At 42.2% G+C, this 26,473-nt stretch overlaps 2 protein-coding genes across 8 annotated transcripts in view; one reads left to right on the top strand and one right to left on the bottom strand.

Moving 5' to 3' along the window:
• LOC140470706 (histone H3) overlaps window positions 1-26,473 on the bottom strand; it is a 375,678-nt gene that overhangs the window by 312,775 nt on the left and 36,430 nt on the right. For 5 of the 7 annotated variants that reach the window (XM_072566741.1, XM_072566736.1, XM_072566735.1 and 2 more), the window contains exons 2-4: window positions 18,547-18,601; window positions 10,621-10,704; window positions 5,797-5,878 (exon numbers count right to left, since the gene is read on the bottom strand). The gene's annotated coding sequence lies outside the window, so the exon portion shown is untranslated. The remainder of the gene's footprint in view (window positions 1-5,796; window positions 5,879-10,620; window positions 10,705-18,546; window positions 18,602-26,473) is intronic. The other 2 variants (XM_072566738.1, XM_072566742.1) reach the window with 2 other exon arrangements.
• Window positions 25,044-26,447, top strand: LOC140470656 (histone H1-like). The gene has a single exon (XM_072566693.1). It carries the CDS (start codon window positions 25,081-25,083, stop codon window positions 25,774-25,776), a length of 696 nt encoding a protein of 231 aa, XP_072422794.1. The 5' UTR covers window positions 25,044-25,080; the 3' UTR covers window positions 25,777-26,447.

Below are 26,473 nucleotides of genomic sequence, written 5' to 3'. Positions count from 1 at the left end.
ATTTGAGAACATCCTTTCCACAGCAGGTTGACCAGAACTGTAGACAGTGTTCTAAAAGTGGCCTCATCAACGTCCTGTACAGCTGTAACATGATGCCCCAACTCTTGCCGTCAGTGCTCTGACCAGTGAAGGGAAGCATGGCAAATGCCGCCTTCACCACTGTGTCTAGCTGTAACACCACATTCAAGGAACTGTCTTCCTGCACCCCTAGGTCTGTTTGTTCAGAAACACTCCCCAGACTTGTACTGTTCACAGTCTAAGTCCTGCCCTGGTTTGCCTTACCAAAATGCAACACCTCACATTTATCTAAATTAAACTTCATCTGGATCAAATTTCCATTGTACTCTTAGATAACAACCTCCTCTGTCCACAATGACACTACTTTTGGTCCTGCTCCTACCTACTATGTTTCTATGTTGTCCTGTTTTCAGGCTGACCAAGCAGAGCAGCAACCACCCTGCATCACATACACCACTCTGAGGCACACAGATACAGGAGGAACCAGGTCAAGGTGAAGAGAGAAACGTTTATGTCAACCTTCCACGGACGTCGTGAGACAGCGTAAAAGAAAGCCTGTGAAGCTTCACAAATCGATCAATAACAATCCTATCTTGCAGCAAATAAGGAGGAGAAGGAAGAGAAGGCATTGCAATGTCACTGCGACTAGGCTCAGCTTTGTCTCAATTCAGTCAGCAAGATGTCAGGTCCAAAGATGGACTTGTCTTGAGAAACCATCTGCATAATTGTCTCTTCCACAACCCTCAATGTGTCAGTCTATTCCCACTGTAGCACAATCTAACTTTGAGATTTTATGCTGATCATTCCTAACTTGGATATCCATTTCATCTCCTGGCGAATGAGTCCAGGCAGATGAGCCGATGAATTGAATGTACTCTCCATGTTTTGTTTAAATTATGGTGAGCTGGAAACAATTCAAGGCAGGATTGTTTTCCAGCCCTATCTTCATTGCCCTCTAATTTCATCACTTCCAGTACATACCCAGCTCTCAGTTCAAACCTCATATGGAAGCATTTTGTGATTTCTGAGTTGATTGTCAGTCTGTGGGGGTGGGTGGGGGAGAAAGGAGATGAGGTGATGGCAGAAGGGAAGCTGCTTTATTTTGAGAACCATTCTGAATTATGGTCACATTTTTTGTTTGGGGAGAGTGTCTGGGATTGGTGATATCACTGAGACATTTAGTTTTAATTTGTACCCAGACATTGTTGGTGTTTTTGTTTGTGAAAGCGAGTTTAATTCTGCATGCCAGTCCAGTTTTGTATGATATTTTTATACCAATATGCAACACAACAGCATGTCATCACCTTTCTCAAAATAATTGGAATTGCTGATATGGCACAGCTCAGAAGCAGACCATTCGGCTCATTTTGTCTCTACTGGGACATTCTCTTATGCATCAGTTCTGCAGTAATTGTTGGGAATGTGAACTTCATCCACTCATTGTCAGTGTCTATATGGAAAGGACAATTTGACATCTGACTTTTAATAACTATAGTGCTAGTTTTGATATGTTTCCCACAATCACAATCACACAACATTGGCCAGATCACATTTGTGTTCAGTTCTGCGCACTTTATTTCAGAAAGGATCCTCAAGCTGTGGAGAGGGTTCATCAGAGATTTACTGGATCTCATTCACCTATGTTCAGTTGTGGGGTTTTTTTGTCTGAGTAGAGCATAAACTCTGTAAATAAACTTTTCAATGATGCTTAATTTTATTGCATTTCAGTCTCAATTTATTTTTACATTACATGTATGTGCATGTGTGGTAGACTTTATCAGACGCTGCGTATCCTCAGCTGTGATAAGTGATGTTGAGAGTCAACTCATATCTGGAACTAATTGAGGCCAAATTTTATTATTTTCCTTTCAGCATCCAGTGGCTGAGTGAGAGGGAGTTTACTGTTGAACTGAGATACAGACTGACAGCACATGTCTCCTGTAGTGGATGGGGAACAGCCGAAGTTCTTTAATTGTTAGTGCCTGTAGGAATCATGTGCAAGTGAAAACCTAACACATTGCAACAGAAAGGATTCGGTGCTGCTCTTCACAGTCAAGGTAGGAAACACAATGGACCTTTTGTATCTTTGATAGTGCAGAATCTAACAGAGCAATGATATAAAATGTTGGTCTTCAGAATGCCATCAATTTTGTTTCAGTGCATCGTGATGTACTTTTCTGAACACTTCTGAAGTAACAATCAGTGTAAACTGAATTCATTTGCAACTAAATGAAATGGTGGTGAACAATTCAGCTACATTGGAGCTGACTGACCATAATGTTCCTTGTACAGAAAAGATAATTGGCTAATTCACTTCTATTTTCTGATGTAGACAGAACATTCCCCTGCTCTGTAGTGTGAGCATGCACCATTAGCAGTACTTTTGCGTTGTTCTCCAGGTAGGGAGGAGGAAAGGAAAATGACTTTTATTTTTTGTCATGCAGTGCAGAATATGTAAACTGCCAAATTCAATTTATTGAACAAAAGCAGTGTTCAACTCTGTTTGAAGATAAAATGTGCAATTCCACAAACCTACCAATTTTGGCTTTTTTGTCCCTTTTCTCCACTGCTTTGAAAGGTGGTTATTAGATTCCACTGATACATTATGAATTTTACAGCCAGATTTCAGGCTTTTTTTTGTGATACGTCCCAGAGAGGGGGAGGAGGAATGCAGAGCTCCTTGTAGAAAATTGCAACAATTTTGAAAGAAAGACATAATTGCCTGAAAAAGAATTTGTGGTTGGACTGAAACAGACAAAGCAAAGTCTTCTACTGCAATATGAAGAAATGCAGAATGATGTTTGATAAACATGGGGATGATAAGCTCCTTTGCTACCATGGTCCATTTATGCAATTGGATGCTGGCTGATCAGGATGAAAATTGTTAGCTGATTGTTTTTGTTTGGTACAGACACAAAAGTTTTGAAGGGCCTGATTCTGTGCTATAAGCCTCTCTGACAAAGGATCTGTTGGGTAGAAATCATTTTGAATGTAACATTTTGTGTTACTTGCAATGTCAATGTAACTGCATAGCTGTTAGACATTGTAACGTGTTTCAGGGTGGTGTGTGTGTGTGTGTGTGTGTGTGTGTTGGGGGGTGAGCAGGGGGCAGGGGGAACGTTGGTTACGTACCTACACATTAATCATTCTATGTAAGGCTTTGACACAGATTATGCATTTGGAATTCATATTATTTGATTGCTGTGTCTATGTATGTGACAAAAGATTAATTGTACTTCTTAGTTACTAATAGCTGAAATGTATCCTTCAATTCAATCTTGACTCAATATCTACTTGACATATGGTTGTTCAAAGTAATCGCATCAGCTGTTTGTTCACCTTGATTGTAACATTAAAATTATCGTTACTAAATGCTGATAATATAAAGATTGTTGGACTTGTGGGTAGTATAGAAGTTTGTCGAAGAATACAGCAGGATATAGATCACTTGTAGATATGGGTGGAGAAATGACCGATTGAGTTTAATTCAGTAAGGTGTAAGATGGTGGACTTTGGGAGATCAAATGTTAAGGAAAGGTTTACAGTAACTGACTGGACTTTGTACAAAAGGATCTTGGGGTTCAAGTCTACAGCTCTCTGAAAGTGGCCATGCCAGTAGATAGGGTGGTATTGAGAAGGTGGTGTATGACGTGCCTGCCTGATTGGTTGACTTTACTTGGGCCATACTTCGAGTATTGTGACAAACGATTAATTCTGTCCTTCTCAGTTACTGATAGCTGAAATGTTTCCTTCACTGTACTCACTACCTACCTCACATATGGTTGTTCAAACTAACAGCATAGTCTATTTATTCACCTCTATTGTGATGTTTAAGGTATCCTTACTAAAGTTCAGAACCTGTGAGGACAGCCTCAATCGAGACCTTGGGTTCCTGTCATACCACACACTCTCTCTCAGTCACACACATGCTCATGCAGATCCTCTCTCATCCACACGATTTCCCGTACATACACCCATGCAGACACCCTCTCACAGGCTTAAACTCTATCACACTCACACACACTTTACCAAGCATATACACACACACACACACACACACAATCTCATGTCTACTCACACTCAAATGCTCTCTCTCTCTTGCACACACCTGCAAGTCTCTGGGGTGAATGTATATTTGCCGATGCATTCTATTTTGCTCAAAAAGAGCTCCACCTGCAGGCAGTCAATCCATGTAATGTTTTATATATTCCTACTTTGGCAATGGAACCAGTCTGACTCAATATTGGATACAGACAGACTCTAACCTCACACCTTTATTACACTGTCTGAGTTGAGATGCCACCCTTTTTAAAAATAAAGTCTGAAGTCATCTTTGGAATGTTACTAAAATAAGTTCTGGGATGTATATATTAATGAACCCATTCTAAAAAATGAAACACTAAACAGCAATCCAGGTTTCTTTAAAATATCAGTTGCATGACACTATAGATAGATTTTGATAGATTCTGTGTCTCATCCTGTTTCATAGCTACCTGATGAAGGAGCAGCGCTCCAAAAAATAGTACTTCCAAATGAACCTGCTGGACTATAATCTGGTGTTGTGTGATTTTTCAATTGTGGTCAGCACAATACAGGAAGGACGTGGAGGATTTAGAGAGGGTGCGGGGAGGTTTGCCAGAATGTTGTCTGGAGGGAATGAGCTATAAAGAGAAACTAGAAGAACACAATTTTCTTCTGAGCAGCAGTGACTGAGGGCAGACCTGATAGAAGTCTGTAAAATTTGAAGAGTTGTAGCTCATGTTGAGGTACTTGATCGAGGTTTCCTCGCTGACCTGGATGTTTTGTCACCATACTAGGTACCATTATCAGTGAGCCTCTGTATGGAGCACTGGTGGTATGACCCGCTTTCTATTTATATGTCCACTACATTGGACAAACAGGCAGAAAACTAGCCACAAAAAGACATGACCCACTCTCACTAGTATCCTTACATGCAGATGAAGAAGGACACCACTTCAACTGGGACACCACATCCATCAGAGGACAAGTCAAACCGAGACATGCACGAGAATTCCAAGAAGCATGGTATTCCAACTGGAACTCCATCAACAAACAGATTGACTTGTATCCCATTTACCACCCCTGAGAAAATGACTAAATGACATCACCACAGGAAACAACAGTACACAGGAAATACCATCACCAACCCAAGGAAACCTAAACCTAGAAACAGAAAGTGGGCCATACCACCAGAGCTTCATCCGGAAGCTCACTGATGTTACCTACAAAATGTCTAAAAGCAAAACTTCCATCTCTGTGAGCAAACCTACATCCAGAAAGCTATAAAATTATGAGATGCATGTTTTCCAAGAGTTGAAATGTCTAAAACTAAGAGGCATGCAGATAAGGTGAGACTGCGTAGAGAGCGGCAGATACGATAAAAGGTATTGAAGGGACTTTAAAATAAGCAAATTAACATGCAAGAAATGGAGGGATATGGACCATGGGCAGGCAAAAGGGTTTAAATTTCATTCGGCGTCATGATCGGCACAACATAGTGGGCTGAAGGACCCGCTCCTGTGCTGTACCATTCTATGTTCAGATTTAATGCAATGTATATTTCGGATGAGGATTCATTGATTGGAACTGGGTAGCATGCATTGAGAATGTAGATAAAAATTATAAACTTCCATTTCCTTGGTGGTGTTTGACTCCTGGTTTGAACATGTCTCTCTGGAAATGGATCTCAATGAGAGTCTGACTCAATTCACTCTGACTGTGGAAAGAATGTTCTTCGCTCTGACAGCAGTAACATACCTGCTGTTTGTTCGAAGCAGCTGGTCACACTTGGCTCTGTACTGAGGGAATATTACATTGTCTTGCTCCTTTGAGTACTTGCCTGGAGGAAGATAGAAGAGATACCTCCTGTAAATCAACATCAGTTGTGATTGGCAACATCAGTGTAACATTCAGCCCATCTTGTCCATGCCAACACCAACACACCCAGGTGCCCTTTCTCATCCCATCATCCTGGCAAGCCTGTAACCATGCAGTTTACAACACTTGAGGTGCAGTTCCAGGGAATTTGTGTTTAAAAAAAAATGTAAGGTTTCTGCCTGCAGCACTAAATCAGGCAGCAACTTCCAGATACCCACCACTATCTACATAAAAATAACATTTTTCCCCATATCATCTAATCCTACAACCACTGAGCTTGAATCAGTGATCCCTGGTTTTTGAACACTCTGCCCAAGTAAACAGGTTCCTCCTGTCTAATGTCTCCCTCTCACTAGTTAGTTAAAAATGACACATCAGATTATAATTCAACGGGTTTACTTAGATGTGCAGACTTTCAGAGTGCTGCTCCTTCATCAGGTAGCTCACTATTTAGTACTGTAGAGCACCCGCCCCCTCCCCCCCTTGCCTCGCACCCACCCCCCGTACCTGTGGGGGATATGTTCCAGCACCAACAGAGGTAATGCAAAACCGCACCTAGGTGCAAAACCATTAATTTAAATGGGAAATATACCTTCTTGGCAGTCTCCTGGTCCCTTGGTTCTGAAACATTCCCTTTTATTAACTTGGACCATGGTAAACCGCGATAACTGGACTCGCGAATACAGGGTTGCCCTGTATTCCTTAATCATGGCACCTCTGTTCCAAGGAATACAACCCCAACCTCTCCCATCTCTCCTGACCGTTACAATTCTGGCAACATTCTAGTAAATCTTCTCTGCACTCTCTCCACAGCAATGACATCCTTCCTGTAATGTGGTGACCCGACTGCACACAATACTCCTGTTGTAGCCACCAGTGCCTCATATAGTTTCATTGCTATTTCCCTATTTTTGCATTCACCCCTCTGCCAATGAGGAAGAGCATTCCATGTGCCTTCTTTACAACACCATTTATCTTTAGGGACCTGTGCACTTTCACACTAAGATCTCTCGCTTCACCTGCCCCTCTCAGTATATTCCCATTTATTGTCTGACTTCCCAAACTGCATTCCCTCATACTTATCAGAGCTGAACTCCATCTGCCACTTTCCTGCCCACTCCACCAAACCATCAATATAGTTTTAGAGCTTACAGCTATCCACCACACTATCCACTACACGGCCAATTTTTGTGTCGTTTGCAAATTTCACAAATTTGCCCACCATATTCCACTGCAACTCATTAATGTATAAAATAAACAGCTCAGGTCCCAACACTGAGCCATGCAGAGCACCACTTGAAACAACTTTCCATTCACAATGGCCACCATTGACCATTATCTTATCTTTCCTGTGACAAGCCAAATTTGTGTCCAATTCAACACATTACCCTGTATCCCATGGGCTTTTACTTCTTTGACCAGTCTGCTGTGATGCTGCTGCTCCTTTTAACAAGCTTGTATAAGACAAACTCCAAAAAATCGGAGTTGATAGGTTTTAGGGCCATTTTGATTAAAGCTAACAGGTAATGCCTCAGGCAAAAGGCTTCCACATTTTTAAAAAGAACACTTGTACAACGAAAGGAGAGTGTCCCAGTTTTCCCAGCTCAGCTTTTCTCTGGTTTCAAATGTGGTTTTTGGCTGTCTGGCTAAAGACTGAAAGCAGTCAGGGAGTTGAAAAAGCTGCCGAACCCAAAGAAGCAGGTCCATGATTGTGCTCTCTGTCTGACATCTCTCCTGTAAGACCCTGTGTTTGATTTTACCTTGTGTGCCAAGGCATATTTATGGGTATTGTTGTAAATGTTGGGAACACCATCATTAAGTTGGTATAATCTGTTAGGTTTTCAGATTTTTAAGTTATTTAGTATTCTGTTCTCTTTTGTTTATCATTCGGTAAATTTGTAAATCAAACTGTTTGGCTTAAAACTACATGGTTTGACCAGCTGCATTTCTCCTGGAATATCTTCGTTACACCCGCTTAAAACAACTCGGAAAGTTAGGGTCCGGGTTACTTAATTGAAATGTTTGGAGGCCTTTTTCATAACAGATTGGGGGCTGTTTGCAGAACTTATTCTGTAGTTCTGATTTGGGATTCGGGTTGTTGGACTCAAAGGCAGCGAGTGGTAAGTCTTAGTGTCTTTTGTTCCGAGTGTTGAATTCAATAGGTTTAAACAGCGCTTGGAGAAAGTGAGGACGGCAGATGCTGGAGATCAGAGACAAAAGTGTGGTGCTGGAAAAGCACAGCACAGGCAACATCTGAGGAATAGGAGAATCAATGTTTCGGGCATCAGCCCTTCATCAGGAAACAGTGCTAGGAATAGCAAAGCCTCTGAGTCATCAAGAGTTTTCTGGGGATGGAAGAAGTGACTTCAGATTTTTGCAAAAAGTGATTACGGCCAAGCTGCTGGAATTAGCAGACAAGCTGGAGCTTGACCTGCCTCCTTCCATGTGGAAAAAGGCGATAATTACAGTAATAACTCAACATTTAAATTTGCTGGAAACGCCATCAGAAACTTTAGAGACGGCTAACATTCAATTGAAAATGAAGCAACTCGAGTTAGAGGCAAAAGTCAAGGAAAGGGCAACAGAAACAAAACAGTTTGAATTACGATTAAAAGCAGAAGAGACGGAAAAGAGAGAGAAAAGGAGAGAGAGGAAAGGAAGAAAGGGGGAGTTTGAACTTTGGAAGTTGGCACTTAGACAGGAGTTCAAAAATTCACTTCCTGAAGTAATGAGAACTCATGTGGAAGAGCAGAGAGTTAAAACAGCAAGACTGGCATCAGAAATGGCTGATGACTGAGTTGATCAATAAATCAAAATTGGGCTGCCAAAATCAATTTCAATCCATGAGGGATAATTGTGGATAAGAGAAATTCTCACATGGAAAGTAAAAAGTAGCTCTCTGTGAAGATCATAAGGATAATTTACCACAGGGTAAAAAGGAAACCTTTGAAGGGGAAAGAGAAGTGAAAAAGCTCTGGTGTTTTCAATAAAGTAGGCCACATAGAACCAGTATTACTGGGTTAAGAAAAGCACTGAGAAGCCAGATGGAGGAAAACCAGATAAGCCCAATTTTGTTGGGAGTGGTAACAGAGAGCAATGTGTACAAGCTGGTTGGAGGTTGCTTATGGAGGAAGTGCCAGATCTTCTTAAACCATACACCGTGAAGGTAAAGTTTACTCGTATAGGCCAGGAGCAGCAGGTAAAGAGGTAACAATATTAAGAGATAAAAGGATCCTCTCAATCTGTGATGCTCAAAGACGAGGATATATGTACCTCTGAAGGGCTATTGCCAGAAAAGGTATGAGTAACTGGAATTCACATTGAGACAAGAAATTGGAAGAGGTGAGGTTAGAGTGTCGAGAGAAGAGGGGAGAAGTCATCGGAGACTTTCAGCTCTGGGAATACAATTTGTCTGTGCTAATGACGTTGCTGATTCACTGGTGGGAATGCTGATTGTGGTTGAAAATCCAATGGAAATTCAGGCAACTCAACTATTGCTGGATACACATCCTGGAATGTTTCCTGACTGTGTGGTAACGAGGTCATAAAGTCACCAGTTGAAACAGGAAAGATCAAACAGTAGAGATAAGGAAGTTAAAGGGAAATTAGCAGAGACCCGGTTTGATCAGATAGTTGAGACAAACCAGGAACAGAGATGACAAAACAGACATCTTTCGCTCAGGTAAATTAACTGAATTACAGCAGAAAGTTGAAAATTTAAAGCAATTGTATCAAAAGGCATACACAAAACGAACCAAACGCATCCCTAATTGTTATTATTTTAGAAATGATAACTTAATGAGGAAATGGAGAACCTCACATTCAGGCAGATGAGAAATGGGCAGAAGTTTATCGAGTTGTATTGTTAGTGGGTTATAGAAAGGACATGATGAGAGTATAGCACATGAGCTACCTGTATAGATTGTCTGTTTGAAATTCACATTATTTAATTATCATCTCGATAGGTGACAACTTCAGTCAAGGATTAATTCTATCCTTCTTCGTCACACACAAACTTCATGTAAATATGCTTCATCCCGGTTGGAGAATTTGAGCTGTAGGCAGAGGATGAACAGGCTGGAACTGTTTTCCCTGGAGAGTGACCTTAGAGAAGTTTATAAAATCATAAGGCACATGGAGAAGTGGTGAAGCCTGGTACAATTATAACATCTAAAAAGCATCTGAATGAGTATAATGAGAAAGCCTTAAAATTTGTCCTTAAATATTAGACTAAATGTAATGTTGAATTGGAGAACACAAGAAAATATACAGGGCAGGCAGAGAGGCATCAGGCCACAAAAGGGGGAACCTAGGATGTGCAGAAGATAAAAAAAATCTGTTCTCACCAAGTGATAACAGGATGCTCTAAAACAATTAGGAAATTTGCCTTAACAATGAATCTATGTAAAAAAGACAGTGATAACATTCACAGTTGTTAACTTATTAATTTAATGACAGTCTTTGATTGTGATCTCGGAAATTTTGTATCATCTCAGAAGCATGTCAAAAGCCTTGCAATAAACAGTCAGGTGCTATCAATTATAATGGATTCTTATTACCCGTGTGTGTGTGTGTGCATGTGTGTGAGAGAGATAAATGTTTTGAATTTATTTGCATTTTAAGACTTTATGATGATTTTGAGTAGCCATCGTCGATTATGAAATGCAAACTCTAAAATGTAATATTGTTGAAGCTTTAACCTACTTCGTGTTCTTACATGCCATGACTGCCCCACTGTCAATTCTAACTCATCAGATCTTCTGTCTTCTTTGAATTTGAATCACAACCCTGAAAAGGAAGCAATTTTAACTTGAGACTAATAAACCATTTAAAATTTAACGTTTCAGCCTCAGATACAGAATGATTTTGTGTTTAAGATAAAAAACAGGAGTCTGCTGTTATTCTAAACCTAACATTAAAGAGATTCTGACACAATCTGTCAGGAAGCCATTTTATGGTCAACGTTTGCCCTCCTCACAAAGGTGCCATTGATATCTGAAATGCAAGCTGTGCACTGTTATCTTATGACCTCTTACACTTAGTTTAGACTGATACCTCTTTATGACAGGGACCTACCTCACCAACAGGCACTGACTGGGCTGGATTTGTTTCTCCCACCTGATGGATGTCTAAGGGCCTACAGGAGTGATCAGTTAAACACACACAGACCTGTTAATTAACTTCTGTTCCTTAGGAATTGTTGCCTTTCTACTGTCTGTCTAATTAAGAACATGCAGTGTTTTTTGTAAAGTTTTGTAAAAAGGAAGCCTGTTTGAGACAGAAGAGTGAAGTACTCTGCGAGGGCTCTTAAAGGAAGAGCTGGTATCCTACTTTTCTAGGGTTTTAGAACCTCTGCGAGCCTGGCTTATAGGTGTCAATGTTATGTTGTAACAGCGATACTATTGGTAAATAAAGGGGAACGCTAAAATTAAATGAAATTCTAAGAGGTTTTTATCTCCAGGACAAACCAAGAGAGGCTTATAGGTCTGAGTCCACAGGGGATTCCCTGGGCTATCTCAAATCTATACTTTAACAATATCAACAGGAAGGGTTTATAGAGAGATGGGTAAAGTGCTGGCAAATGGGACTAGATTAGGTTAGAATATCTGGTAGGCATAGACAAGTTGGACCGAAGGGTCTGTTTCCATGCTATACTTCTCTATGACTCGACAACTCTTCAGTAACTCTTGCCGTATCAGTGAGCACACAGTTTCCCTCCATCTTTGTACTTAACTCCTCCTTCACACAGATGGTTGTTGAAACAGTGCAATAATGTGGCCTATTTGTCTATCTTCATTGTAACTTTGAAAATGCTCTTAATAATTGCAGATTTTAATGCTGTTCCTGAATGTCTATTTTGGATGAGGATTCAGTTTATCTTCAACACTGGTGTGTAAATGTCAATGGGTTACATACCATCCGTTTGTTAGAGACAGCTGGTCACTCTTTGCTTTGAGCTGAGGAAGTATTACAGCATCTTAGTCCCTTCAGTGTTTTTTGAGGAAGACACAAGAGGGAGGGGGGGGGGGGGAGGGGAGGGGGGGAACGAGAGGAGAGGAAGAGTGCATTCGTCATTGGGTTCTCCATAGTTAAAGGGACATATAGGAAGTTCTGTGGGAATGAGAGAGAGACTCATGGTTGGTGTTTTGCCCTCCATGTGCAAGGAGTGGGAAGTTGTGCGTGGAGTCCAAGAAGATAGGAGAAGTGCTAAATGAATATATTTCATCGGTATGCACACTGGAAAAAGACAATGTTGTCGACAAGGATACGGAGTTACAGGCTACTAGACTAGATGGGATTTAGGTTCACAAGGCGGAGGTGTTAGCAATTCTGGAAAGTGAAAATGGATAACCTCCTGGGCCAGATGGGATTTATCCTGATTCTCTGGGAAGCCAGGAAGGAGATTGCAGAGCCTTGGGCTTTGATCTTTATGTCGTCATTGTGTACAGGAATAGTGTCAGAAGACCGGAAGATAGCAAATGTTGTCTGTTTGTTCAAGAAGGGGAATAGAGACCACCCTGGTAATTACAGATCAGTGAGCCTTTCTTCGGTTGTGGGTAAAATGTTGGAAAAGGCTAGAATAGACAGGATTTATAATCATCTCGATAGGAGTAAGTTGATTAGGAATAGCCAATATGGTTTTGTGAAGGGGAGGCCGTGCCTCACAAACCTTATTGAGTTCTTTGAGAAGGTGACCAAACAGGTGGATGAGGGTAAAGCAGTTGATGCGATGTATATGGATTTCAGTAAAGTGTTTGATTAGGTCTTTTCAGTAAGGTTCCCAACTGTAGGCTGTTGCACAAAATATGGAGGCATGGGATGATTTAGTAGTTTGGCTCAGAAATTGGCTAGCTGAAAGAAGACAGAGGATGGTAGTTGATGGGAAATGTTCATCCTGGTGTCAGTTACTAGTACCACAAGGATCGGTTTTGGGTGAGGGCATAGAAGATGGATTTGCAAATTTGTGGATAATACTAAGGTCAATGAAGTTGCGGACAGTGCTGAAGGATGTTGCAGGTTACACCGGTACATAGATAAGCTGCAGAGTTGGGCTGAGAGGTGGCAAATGGAGTTCAATGTGGAAAAGTGTGATTTGATTCACTTTGGAAGGAGTACTGGTCTAATGGTAAGGTTCGTGGTCGTATAGATGAGCAGAGAGATCTCTGTGTACATGTACATTGATCCTTGAAAGCTGTCACCCAGGTTGATAGGGTTGTAAAGAAGGCATATTGTGGTTAGCTTTTATTGGGAGAGGAATTGAGCTGTGGAACCATGAGGTCATGCTGCAGCTCTACAAAACTCTGGTGTGGCTGCACTTGGAAAAGTGCATCCAGTTCTAGTCCCCACATCACAGTAAGGATGTGGAAGCTTTGGAAAGGGTTCATAGGTAATTTACTGGGTTGTTGCCTGGTCTGAAGGGAATGTCTTATGTGGAAAGGCTGAGGACTTCAGAATTCATTAGAGAGAAGAAGGTTGAGAGGTGACTTATACATTCACACAGCATAAACGTACAGGTGCAGATTGATAACTGAACTCATGTATCCACATAGAGGAAACTGCCAGGGACTGGTTGATAAATACATTTCATACATTCCCTAGTGTTTCTCTGATGTGGATCAACCTGAACCTGTCAGTTTCAATTATGAGAATGCAAGTTTCGATATTAGTCTCTACCTGTCAGTTTCTGCTTTATGAATATTAAATGCAGTCATCAATTTGTACCCATCAGTTTATTCTGTGAGAACGTAGATATTGATCACTATCTGTAAGTTTAAGTTATATCAATATGGGAGAGCAATTCTCAAAAAGTATCTGTCAGGTTTTGCTATTTGACACCAGATTCTCATTGTAAATCTGTTTCTACTATGTCAATATGACAGTGTAGATACTAATCTGTCCCTGTCAGTTTCTTCCCTGTCAATATGTGAATACAGTTATTGATCAGTACCCATCAGCTTCTACTGTGAATGTGGGTGTATTAATCAAACTGCAGCAGTCTGTTTCAGCGATGTGAATGTGGGAGTACAGTTATCATTCTCTATCTGTCATTTTCTTCTTTGTCAAAGTGAGTGTAACTGTCAATCTGTGCCTTTCAGACTCTGCTGTATGAATACATAAACATAATTATCAATCTGTCGCTGTCAGTTTCTGCTTGGTGAATATGTTTGTGTAATTGCCAATCCTTTCAATTTCTGCTATATGAATGTGTGAGCTGAGTTTTCACCTGTCACTATCAGTTTCTGCTTTGTGAATGTAAGAGTTTAGCTATCAATCTTTCCATGTCCGGCTCTGTAATATCAGTGTTTTAAGTGTATTTACTCATCTTTTCCTGTCAGTTTGTGTGACTGTAGTTATCAATTGGTACCTCTTGGATTCTGCTATATGAATATAGAGTGTAGTTATCCATTTGATTTGATCTGATTTATTTTTCTCATATGCACTGTGATACAATGAAAAGTGTGGTTTTGTGCGCTTCACAGGCAAATAATATCAGACAAAATGCATCAGGGTAATGGAACAGAATCTGTAATACAGTATTAAAGCTGCAAAGAGAGAGAGATTAACGTTAAATTTGAGTGAGATTAGAGGTGCTGGAAAAGCACAGCAGGTCAGGCACCATCGAAGAGCAGGAAAAATCGACATTTCGAGCAAAAGCCTTTCATCAGGAATGCCCGAAAAGTCAATTTTCCTGCTCCTTGGATGCTGCTTGACCTGCTGTGCTTTTCCAGCACCACTCTAATCTTGACTTTAAGCTCCAGCATCTGCAGTACTCACTTTTGCCTTAACATTTGAGCAGTACATTCAAAAGTCTGATAACAGCAGAGAAGCTGTTCTTGAGTTTGTTGGGTGGTGTATTCAAACTTCTGTATTTTCTAGTGGTAGCTAGGAAAATATTAGTTTTTATACAAAGATAGGGTGGCTGCCGAGTAATAGACAGATGGAGATAGAGTCCAAAGAAAGAGATGAACAGTCGGATAACTGTCAGACTAAGAGGGTGGATAGCCGATTAATAAGGTCTGTTAGTGGCTCACAATTGGTGGTGTATAGCAACAGACTGTGTGTTAACAAGGGCTGTGGAGTTTTGGGTAATGACATGGGAGAGCTCAAGCCCTACATTTGTAGAACTCAATACTGAGTGCAGAAGGCTGTAGAGTTCCCAAGCTGAAAATGAGGTGCTGTTCTTCAAGCATGTACTGAGCTTCACTAGAGCACTGCAGCAAGCCAGAGATCGAGATGTTGGCCAAGATACAGGGAGGTGTGTTGAAATGACATGCAACTGGAAGCTTAGGGTCTTTTTGTCTGGATAGAATGTAGGCGTTCTGCAAAGTGGATACCCATTCTGCGTTCAGTTTCTCCAACATAGAGGAGACCACATTGTGTGCATTATCCTTGCCACTGTCAGTTCTGAGGACCGGGCACTAGACCTGAAATGCTGCCAGACCTGTGAATTTTCCACCAATTTTTGTTTTGTTATCAAACTCTCACTGGGAGTTTCTTCTCTGTGAATATTTGAGTGTCGTTATCAAAGTGTACACATCAACTTGGTGGGCAGCACGGTGGCACTGTGGGTAGCACTGCTGCCTCATAGTGCCAGAGACCCGGGTTCAATTCCCACCTCCAGGCGACTGACTGTGTGGAGTTTGTACATTCTCCCCGTGTCTGCATGGGTTTGCTCTGGTTTCCTCCCACAGTCCAAACATGTGCAGGTTAGGTGAATTGGCAATGCTAAGTTTCCCGTAGTGTTAGGCGCAGGGGTAAATGTAGGGGAATGGGTCTGGGAGGGTTGCGCTTTGGCGGGTCTCTGTGGACTTGTTAGGCCGAAGGGCCTGTTCCCACACTGTAAGTAATCAAATCTAATCTTAAAAAAAACTTATGATTTGAAATTGGGAGCATAATCAATCTATTCCCGTCAGTTTCTGCTCTGTGAATATGAGTGTAGTTATGAATCTTTCTCTGAAATTTACTGCCACCTGCATGTGAGTTATTAACCAACTTGTCCCTGTCAGATTCTGCTCTGCGCATCTGAGAGTGCAGTTATTAAACTGTATCTATCAGCTTCTTATTTATAAATATGCAAATTCATTTATCATACTGTACCTGTCATAGGTGTGTGTGCGTGTGTGTGTGCATGATTATTGTTCTCTCCCTTTCAGTCTCTGCAATGTGAATGTGAGAGCAGATATCAATCGATGTCTTGTCAGTTTCGGTTGTGTCCATGTGTGACTTTAGGAATTGATCTATAACATGTCAGTTTCTGCTGTGTCACTGTGAGAGCGAAGTTGTCAATGAGTTCCAGTCACTTTCAACTCTTATATATCAAAGTTGCTCAATTCTCTGGCAACCAATAATATTCTAGAATCTATTGTTGATTGCCAGAAAAATTCCTGAAAAAAGGGCTCATGCCCGAAACATAGAACATAGAAGAATACAGCGCAGTACAGGCCCTTCGGCCCTCGATGTTGCGCCGATCAAAGCCCACCTAACCTACACTAACCCACTATCCTCCATATACCTATCCAATGCCCGCTTAAATACCCACAAAGAGGGAGAGTCCACCACTGCTACTGGCAGGGCATTCCATGAACTTACGACTCGCTGAGTGAAGAACCTACCCCTAACATCAGTCCTATATCTACCCCCCCCCTTAATTTAAAGCTATGCCCCCTTGTAATAGCTGACTCCATACGTGGAAAAAGGTTCTCACTGTCAACCCTATCTAACCCCCTAATCATCCAATTGCTCCTTGGATGCTGCCTGACCTGCTGCGCTTTTCCAGCAATACATTTTCAGCTCTGATCTCCAGCATCTGCAGTCCTCACTTTCTCCTGCCAGAAGAATTCATCTAGTTCACTAATGTGCTTGAAGGAAGGAAACTGCCCTCCTTACCTTGTCTGGCCTACATGTGACTGCAGACACACATCAATGTGGTTGACTCCTAAGTATTGCATGGGTAGTTAGGAATGGGCAATAAATGCTGGCCTAGCCACTGAGGCCCCCATCCCATGACTGAATTTGGGAAAAAAAATCTCTGTGACTGTAATTCAATCTGTGATAGCAGTTCTTAGGGTGTTGTGATTGGGCCTTAAACGCTTATGCATTTTGTGATTTATGACTCAATCACAGAATTGGTACAGCCGTTGAGCGTGTTGTCTGTGCTGGGACATTCTACTCTTTATCTGTTCTCCATACTAGTGTCCAATAACTGTTTGGGATTCTGAACTTCTTTCACTCACTGCCAGTGTCTCAGTGTAAATGCCAATTTGAGATTAGTTCTGCAGTTATCAGCCTTTGAATACCTATAGTGCCAGTTTTGCTCGGTGTGCAGTGACGAGTCGAGTATATGGATGCCATTCTCTTTCTGTGTTCAGTTGTGTTTTTCAGTCAGGGAGTAGGATAAACCATTTCAATGTTCGCTAAACCTGGTGATTGAGGGATTAATGTTGGCTCAATACTTATCTTTGCCAAGAATTGAATTTTACTGTATTTGAATTTCTGTATTCAGTCACAGTTTTATTTTTACATTTTGTGTGTGCACCAGTCTTTGGCAGTTGCTGCTGGGCACTGCAATAATCTAACACTAACATCTTCTGAAGCATTTAATAATTTCATCAGTCAATTTATGACTGTCCATATCTGGAAGTAGTTGTGGGCCTAAATTGCACTTTAACTATTAACTGGCTGAATGTGAGTGAATTTTCTGTTGTGCTGCCAATCTGTATCACTTTGAAGAATGGTACTGGTCTATATCACACAGACATTGTCTGTATGTCTCCTTGTGTTTCCAGTCCTGATCCACTGGGTTTTGATTAGATTAGATTCCCTACAATGTGGAAACAGGCCCAACAAGTCCACACCGATCCTCCGAAGAGTAACCTACCCAGGCCCATTTCCCCTCTGACTAATGCATCTAACACTAGCATGGCCAATTCATCTGGCCTGCACATCTTTGGACTGTGGGAGGCAACCGGAGCACCCAGAGGAAACCCACACAGACACAGAGAATGTGCGAACTCCACACACAGTCGCTTGAGGCTGGAATCGAACCTGGGACCCTGGTGCTGTGAGGCAGCAGTGCTAACCACTGAGCCACCGTGCTACCCTTTTTAATGTCTTAAAAATCAGCATCCTCTGTCGATCAGGCTTGACCAAGAGGTTCCTTTGGAATTTACATTGTTTGATTATTGTCATTATCCAGGACAACTATTTATCAAAAGAATAAATTTGTCCTGCTCAGTTACTCAATGTCCAACTTTGCTTCTATATCTGCACTCAATATCAACTTCATATATACACTTGTTATAACAATGTAACAGCATGATTGATTATAACTTTAAAAATGCCTTTTCTACATATGGATTTAATGCAGCTGAAATGTATATTTATTACAAGCATACAGTCTAATCTGCTTCTAATCTTATGAATGATAATCAGCTTTGAATAATGGAATTTATTGTCACTGAGGTGGTATGCATTGAGAACAGGGTGAAATAATATAGGTTTATAGATTTATCAGAGTTGTGTTTAACTCTGATTGAATGTGTACTTCTGGAAATTGAGCTCAAAGTGCGTCCAACTCAATCTACTCAGACAGAGGAAAGGACATTCTCCTCTCTGACAGTGGTAACATACCTGCTGGGTGTGAGAAGCAGCTGGCCATCCTTGGATTGGTCCATCAAATATTTGCCTGCAGAAAGACAAAAGTGAGAGCTCCTGTACATCACTAGCAGCTGAGTAGGAAGACACCAAATGATCAATGCAATAGTCAGGTCATAATCATTATAATTTTGTTTTTGAAAAAGGTAAGTTGAACAGTGCAGAGCCTGGTTCCACTCGAGCCCTGAGCTCCTTCCAGTCTTTGTGTAAGATAAAATAAACTAACCAACATATGCACAGCTCCACAAATGTAATGATTACACCGTTCAATATTCAACTCCCAATACCCAACCTGTTGAAAGACGAACACTGGGCACGATTTCACATACTTGGAGAAGTTTCGCGGTGCCTGCTCTATTTACCCTTCACAGGGTTATTACATTTGTTTCTACTGTCGTTTACTTCAATATCTATTCGCAACAAAAAGCGTGAAACAGAAGCCAAACAATGAATTTCCATCAGCGTTTAGGGGATTAAAAACCACAAGAATGACCCACAGCAGCTTCTTCCCGCTCTGTCTCCCTCAGCAGGACCACACACAGCCCGAGAAAGGCTCAGCCCGCTCACTCCAAATTCCGGGACCAGTTCCTGCTCCGCTCGGCCTCTTACAAACAGCCCCCGGTTCTCCCTGAACTCACCCCGAATCAATCCCGGTCTCGGAGCCCCCTCTGTGTCCAGGCTCCCATCCCGATGTGCTGCTGGAAGGAGCCTGCTGTTTCCTCGCTTCCCTGGGCGCTATTCTCTTCATTGCGGTCTGTTTCAAACATACCTCCTGCACGATGCTGCCTAAACTGCTGTGCTCTTCCAGCACCACTAATCCAGCTCCTGCACTCACTGAATAAATGCTCCTCCAGGGCAGCGCTGCGGGAGGGCCTCACACATGCGCTCCTCTACTCAGGCACAGTCAGAGTTGGGGGAGGGGCAGCAATGCGCATGCGCTGCTTGTCCTAGTGATTCCCAGAAACAAACATCAATTGGTCATTTTCCCCCATTCCCTTTTCTCCCAGTTTGACCAAAACTGGGGCTGTGGGGGAAAGGGCAGAGAAGGTTTCACGCTGGGACATTGTCCCTTTATGAAGCTCCAATTGTGTTCATTCCCGGATCATTTTAATAACTCCTCCCTCACAATCGGATCAGGAAGCGTGGAAGCTGGCGGCCACTCGGCCCATCCCCTGTGCCCGCCATTCAATAACATCACGTCTGATCGAATGTTAACTGTGGTATTTAATCCTACTGACCCCTCATCCACAAATATTAACTCCTTGCCCAAAGTAACATACAGAGAGAGGGAATAAGTGGAACATTCTTACGAAGGCAGAAAATTACTGATGAAGAGTGTCAGTGCTTATTTCTGGGTCTGGAGGCATGTGCAATAGTCAGACCAGGTGTGCAATAACATCTCTGGGACTCGATTTAGTTTGACAGATTTTAGTGTTAGGCATGCCGCAGACAGAAAATTGTGATGTGATGGATGCCACAACGAGAGACCCCAGCTGTTTTTGTTTATTCACTCCTCGAACGTGGATGTCGCTGGATGAGCCGAGCATTTATTCTCCATCCCTTTGAGAAGGCGGTGGTTTCTGGAACCGCTGTTGTCCTTGAGCTGCCCACAATGCCATGAACAAGGAGTTTCAGGGTCTTCATCCAGTGACAGTGAAAGAAAACAGTCTTATTTCAAAGTCAGGATCGTAAGTGCCTTGGATGGGAGCTTGTCCGATATCAAGGTGATGTTTCCCTACATCAGCTGCCTTAAATGTTTTGAAAGGTCCCCCTTTTACAAATAACAAAACTCGAATCTCTTTGTCAGCAGCCTAGACAGCCGTCTCTCCGGCTGACAGTGAGAAATCAGAATAGTAAGTTGTCTCCCTGGTGACAGGATCAAGGATATCTCAGAGAGAGTGCACGATATTCACAAAAGCAAGTGGGACCAGCCGGAGTAAACACTGGAACTAACTACATAGGAAGGGGAAAGGGTGAGATTCCGAAGGAAGAATAAGGAAGACAGGCAAGAATTTAGAAAGGAGGTCCTCTCTGATAGTAATATCTAGTTTACTCCCGCTGCTCCGAGCAAGTGAGGGTAGGAATAGGATGATAAAGTAAGGAAATGCCCAACTCAGGAGCTGGTGCATGGGGAGAGGGTTCACATTTTTGGATCATTGGAATCTCTTCGGAGGAAGACGTGATTTATATAAAAATGGATGGATTGCACCTGAATTGGAAGGGATCTAATATACTGGCAGGGACATTTCCTTGTATTGCTGGGGAGAGGTTAAATTAGTAAGGTGTGGGGGCAGGAACCAAGGATATAGTGAGGAAAGAGAGCGATCTGAGACTGGTATAGTTGGCAAGTCAAACAGTCAGGGCAGGCAGGAACATAGCAGAGAATGAGGTAGGATTCATAAATTAAACTGCATTTATTTCATGCGAGAGGCCTAACAGGGAAGGAGGAAGAACTCAGGATATGGTAAGGAGAATGGGATTGGTGTTGGGATATCATAGCAATTACAGAGACATGGTTTGGGGATGACACAACTGCAGCTTAATGTTCCACGAATCAAAGGATGTGGGGGGGGGGGCAGCAAGAGAAAATGGGGAGTGACGTGTTTGGTAAGAGATAACATTTCAGCTGTACTTAAGGAGGATTTTCCTGGGATTACATCCATGGACATTATTTGGGTAGAACTGAGAAATAAGAAAAGGTTTAACCACCTTATTGGGATTGGACTGTAGACACCCCAACAGTCATCAGGAAATTGATAAACAAATTTGTAAGGAGATCTTAGATCTGCAGGAATACTGGTATGGTTATGGTGAGGGATTTTAACATTCCAAACACAGATTGGGGCTGTCATATTGTTAATGGTTTCGACAGAGAGGAATTTCTTAAGTGTGTACAAAAAAAAATTCTGATTCAATATGTGAATATATTTTCTAGACAAGCTGCAAAACTTGATCTACTCTTGGGATATAATGATATATCAGTTGGGGAGCATTTTGTGGCCAGCGACCATAATTCAATTAGTTTTAAAACTGTTATGCAAAAGGATATAACAGATCTCAAAGTTAATTTTTGGAGAGTATTATGCAAGAACTTTCAAAAGTTGACTGAGGGCAGATGTTCACAGGCAAAGGGATGGCTGGAAAATGGGAAGCCTTCAAAAATGAGAAAAGGAGGGTCCAGAGACAGCATGTTCGTGTTAGAGTGAAAGGCATGATCGGTAAGTGTAGGAAATGCTGGAAGAGAAAAGAAGTTGAAGTTTTAGTCTGAATAAGAAGGAAGCATGTGCTAGGTATGTACAGCAGAGATTGAGTGAATCCTTCAAAGAGTATAAAGGCATTAGGGATATACTTAAGAAGGAAATCGGGAGGGCAAAAAATGGACTTAAGATAGCTTTGGCAAATAGTGTTAATGAGAATTCATGTGTATTTTATAAATATATAAAGGACAAAAGGGTAACCAGGGAAAGATTAGGGCACAGCAAAGATTAGCAAGGCAGCCTGTGTGTGGAACAACAGGAAATGTGGGAGATACTAAGCGAGTGCTTACTGAGGAGAGGAAATGTAAGATATAGAATGTGGGGAAACAAATAGTGACATCTTGAAAAATGCTGATAATACAGAGGAGGTGCTGCTGGATGTTTCTAAACAGAAATGGTGGATGAAGTACCAGCACCTGATCAGGTGTTCCCTGGAACACGGTGATAAGCTAGGGAAGTAATTGTTGGGCCCCTTGCTGAGATACCTGTATCATCGATAGTCACAGGTGAAGTGCAAAGGGACTGGAGGTTGGCTTTCGTAATGCCAATATTTAAGAAAGGTGGTAAGGAAAAGCCAGGGAACTATTGACTTCTGTTGATGTTACACTCACTGTTCAAGCAGTTGAGGGGATTGTGGGAGGCAGGATTTACATCTTTTTGAAAGGCCAGGATTGATTGGAGTAGTCAACATGGCTTTCTGCGTGGGAAGCCATGTATCACTAACTCGACTGAGTTTTTTAGATTTGGCAAGGAAGAGGACTGATGAGGCCAAAGTGGTGGATGTGATTTACATGGTTTTCAGTAAGGGGTTTGATTGTGTTTCCCGTGGGAAATTGGTTAGCAAGATTACATCATATGGAATACAGGAAGAACTCGCCAATTGGAAACAGAACTTGTTTGAAAGTAGAAAACAGGGTGGTGGTGGAGGGATGCTTTTCAGACTGGAAGCCTGTGACAAGTGATGTACGAGGAGAAAGTGAGGACTGCAGATGCTGGAGATCAGAGCTGAAAAATGTGTTGCTGGAAAAGTGCAGCAGGTCAGGCAGCATCCAAAGAGCCGGAGAATCAACGTTTCGGGCATAAGCACTTTTGAAGAAGGGCTTATGCCCGAAATGTCAATTCTTCTGCTCCTTGGATGCTGCCTGACCTGCTGCGCTTTTCAAGCAACACATTTTTCAGCACAAGTGATGTGCTACAAAGGTCACTGCTGCGTCCACTGCATTTCATCATTTTTATATAAATGATTTTAGTTTTAAAAATGACACGACATCAGGTTATCGTCCAACAGTTTTATTTGGAAGTACAAACTTTCGGAGTGCTGCTCCTCCATCAGGTGTCTATGCTCTGAATGCTTGTACTTCCAAATAAACCTGTTGGAGTATAACCTGGTGTTGTGTCATTTTTAACTTTGCACACCCCAGTCCAACACCAGCACCTCCACATTATTATGAATGATTTGGATGTGAGGTTGCAGGTAAGTTAGTTAGTAAGTTTGCAGATTACACAAAAATTGGAGGTGTAGTGGACTGCAAAGAAGGCTACCTCAGAATGCAACAGGATCTCGATCAGATGGGCTACTGGACCCAGGAGTGGCATACTGAGTTCAATTTAAATCAATATGATGTGCTGCAATTTGGAAAGGAAAATCAGGGCAGGACCTACACACTTAATATTAAGGTTCTGTGGAGTGTTGCTGAACAAAGAGACCTTGGAATGCAGTTTTTTCTCCAATAAAAAGGATGTTGTGAAACTTGAAACGGCTATTCAAGATCATTTTTGGTCCAAAGAAAAGGCCTACAATTTGGGAAGAAATATAGCGAGACAGGAAGTCTGCAAACAGATCCAAATTCAGCAAATGACTGCAAAAAGGGATTTAACTAACAAAGAACAAATGAAGAAAAGAGTAATGTTGCAGAAGCCATTTTAAAAAGCCTGCTAAAACACCAATACATGTGTAAAGAGAGAAGTGAACATAAATAGCCCACATGTCACTTACAACATTAAAGGGGGGAGTTCAAAATGGGGAACAAAAACATCTCAAAAATCACTAACATACTGTTGTTCTCTGTTCACAAATATTAACATAATTAACACAGTAGTAATGTTGGGGAGTTTAGTGAGCGGGAAATACTGAACCAAATCAGTATTATTGGGAAATGATGTTAGGACAATGGATTGAGTTGAAGGTTGTGAAACACCAGACATTGATCATCAGCACATTATCTAATGTAATGGGCTGAGTAATAGTGGATGCAGTGGTGGTCACGTTCCAAGATTCTATAGGCTCTGCAATAATTTACACGGATTAGGGGCTAGCTAGTGTAAGCAATCCAATGGAAAAGGGAGGTAGGTATCAAATTGGGAACGACAGACCAGTCAGACTACAGGGAAAAAATCAAAATGAAAGCTTCAATTGTGAAGCATTTGACAAAAGAGTATTCAGGATCTGCTCGACTCAGCATGGACTTGAAGGCCCTGTTCCAGTGCATACTGTTCTGTCCTAAGCTTGACAAACGGACTGGCCGTCTTTGAGGATGTAAACAATAGAGCTGATGAAAATGTTACAGTTACTGACGAGAAAATAACTGTTAAGTACTCCCTGGACAACGCAGCAAAAGCTGAAAGGAGGAGAAAGTCTATCCTTCCACACTTACATTTGGTGATATTTGGCGTGTGACTGTGTGAGTGTGAATATTGTGTCAGAGAGACTGCAGGAAAAGGGCGGACGGTTCGTCTAACGTAACTGTGTTTGTGTGTCCGCTAATATTATGATATTTCCAAGTTTCTCTTATTTAACTCAAAAATATTCTGAATTCAAGTTATCGCCCTGCTCCCCTTCTAAACCCCAAAAGTAGATTTGAAGGCAGTATATTTGTTAGTTTCAAGATTTCGGTCTAAAAATAGCGACAATGTCACCGTTCACCCCAGAAAGCGCGATCAGTGCAGCAGCAAAATGCGTTTAACTCGACAACGAAGCCGCCTATTCGAGTGAAAATTTTTCGGCCGTAAAGCTTGCAGTATCAGGGTCAGGAGCGATCGAGCCTGGCTCTCTGGAGATGCGGAATTTCAGAGGAATCGGAGAGTTTAGGCCGTTAGAGAAACACAGAGAAGCAGCAGGAACAGGGAGCTGACGGCAGGTTGTCCCTGCGCCGTCCGCTCGCTGCCTTGAAGTTGCTCAGTGCCGCCACCAGCAGCTTCATTGCTGACCCAGTTCAGACTGACCCAGAGAGAGATTCAGCGCAGAGTTCTCAACATGAGCGACAGTGCAGCCGCCGAAACGGCTCCTCCAGCCTCCGCTCCCACTAAAGCCAAGGCTCCCAAGAAGAAGGCGGCGGCTCCCAGGAAAAAACCAGCCGGTCCCGGATTGGGAGAGCTGATTCTGAAGGTTGTCGGGGATATCAAGGATCGCAAAGGGACGTCTCTGTCCGCTTTAAAGAAGGCGCTGGAGAGAAGCGGGATTGATGTGGGAAAGCGAAATGCACAGATCAAGATGAGTATCAGGAGGTGCCTGGCGAACGGCTCCCTTGTTCTGGTCAAGGGCCAGGGCGTCTCCGGCTCCTTCAAACTCCCAAAGAATCCAGTCAAGGCAAAAGCGGGAAAGAAGGCGGGAACATCAGCGGCCGCCAAGAAACCGGCCGTGAAGAAATCACTGGTCAAGAAGGTGACAGGAAAGAAATCCCAGGCCAAGAAAGCGACAGTCAAGAAATCACCAGCCAAGAAAGCGACAGTCAAGAAATCGATAGCCAAGAAATCCCCAGCCAAGAAAGCGAGCGGCAAGAAGACGGCACCGCCAAAGAAAGCGGTGAGCAAAGCAGCGCCAAAGAAACGGACTCCCGTGAAGAAGGTGAAAAAGACCAAGGGCCCTAAAGCCCCCAAACCCCTCAGCAAACCGGCTAAAGGCAAGGCCAAGCCCAAAGCGAAAGTGACCAAGACAGCAGCAAAGAAATGAACCAGTCGGTGTAACATATAACCATCTGAACCCAAAGGCTCTTATCAGAGCCACCAACTTGTCTAAGGGAAGAGCTGAGCCCGGATCCAATGTTCCCCGTCCCGGCGCCGAGCGCAGACCTACCTTAGATATTAATTGATCTGAATAAACCAAATACACACTCATGCCACTTACGAAAGTGGAGATCTGTGAATGAGGAAGGTATCACGTAGTGGTTTATAGATCTCCACTTGGTTATTTCACTTCGCGACTTATAACCCTACCGAGTCACAAATGTGACATATTGTAGTATTTGTTTTTCACTGACCCGTTCAGGAATTTTGTTCAGTTCTGATTCTGGGACGCTGCGGATGTTTTCATGGCACGTTCCTTCCATCTGCCTGTTACAGACAGTTCAGGCAGCAATTCCACATTGTCTTCGGGCTAATTACAATCTGGGGGTAATTTAAAAAATAACAGATAAAGTGAGATTCTGTCCTTTTATCGGTGTACACTGCATTAGCTTTTAAGATGTTTAAATTGGCGGGGTTGTTTAGATTGATTCACGGCCGGTACAAGTTCGGTTGTTCAGTTTGGGCTGTTTTAAACCGCGCCTTTCCTCCTGCCTGTTATAGACAGATCAGGCAATGATCCCGCCTCCTGTCTGCGCTGAAACTAACTGGTTTTAAAGAATTACGATAAAATATTAAATTTTGTC

The sequence above is a fragment of the Chiloscyllium punctatum genome, chromosome 52 (genome assembly GCF_047496795.1).
Source record: "Chiloscyllium punctatum isolate Juve2018m chromosome 52, sChiPun1.3, whole genome shotgun sequence".
Taxonomy (NCBI): Eukaryota; Metazoa; Chordata; class Chondrichthyes; order Orectolobiformes; family Hemiscylliidae; genus Chiloscyllium; species Chiloscyllium punctatum.
The sequence above is the reverse complement of the archived record's forward strand: the minus strand, read 5'-3'. Positions and strand labels throughout refer to the sequence as shown.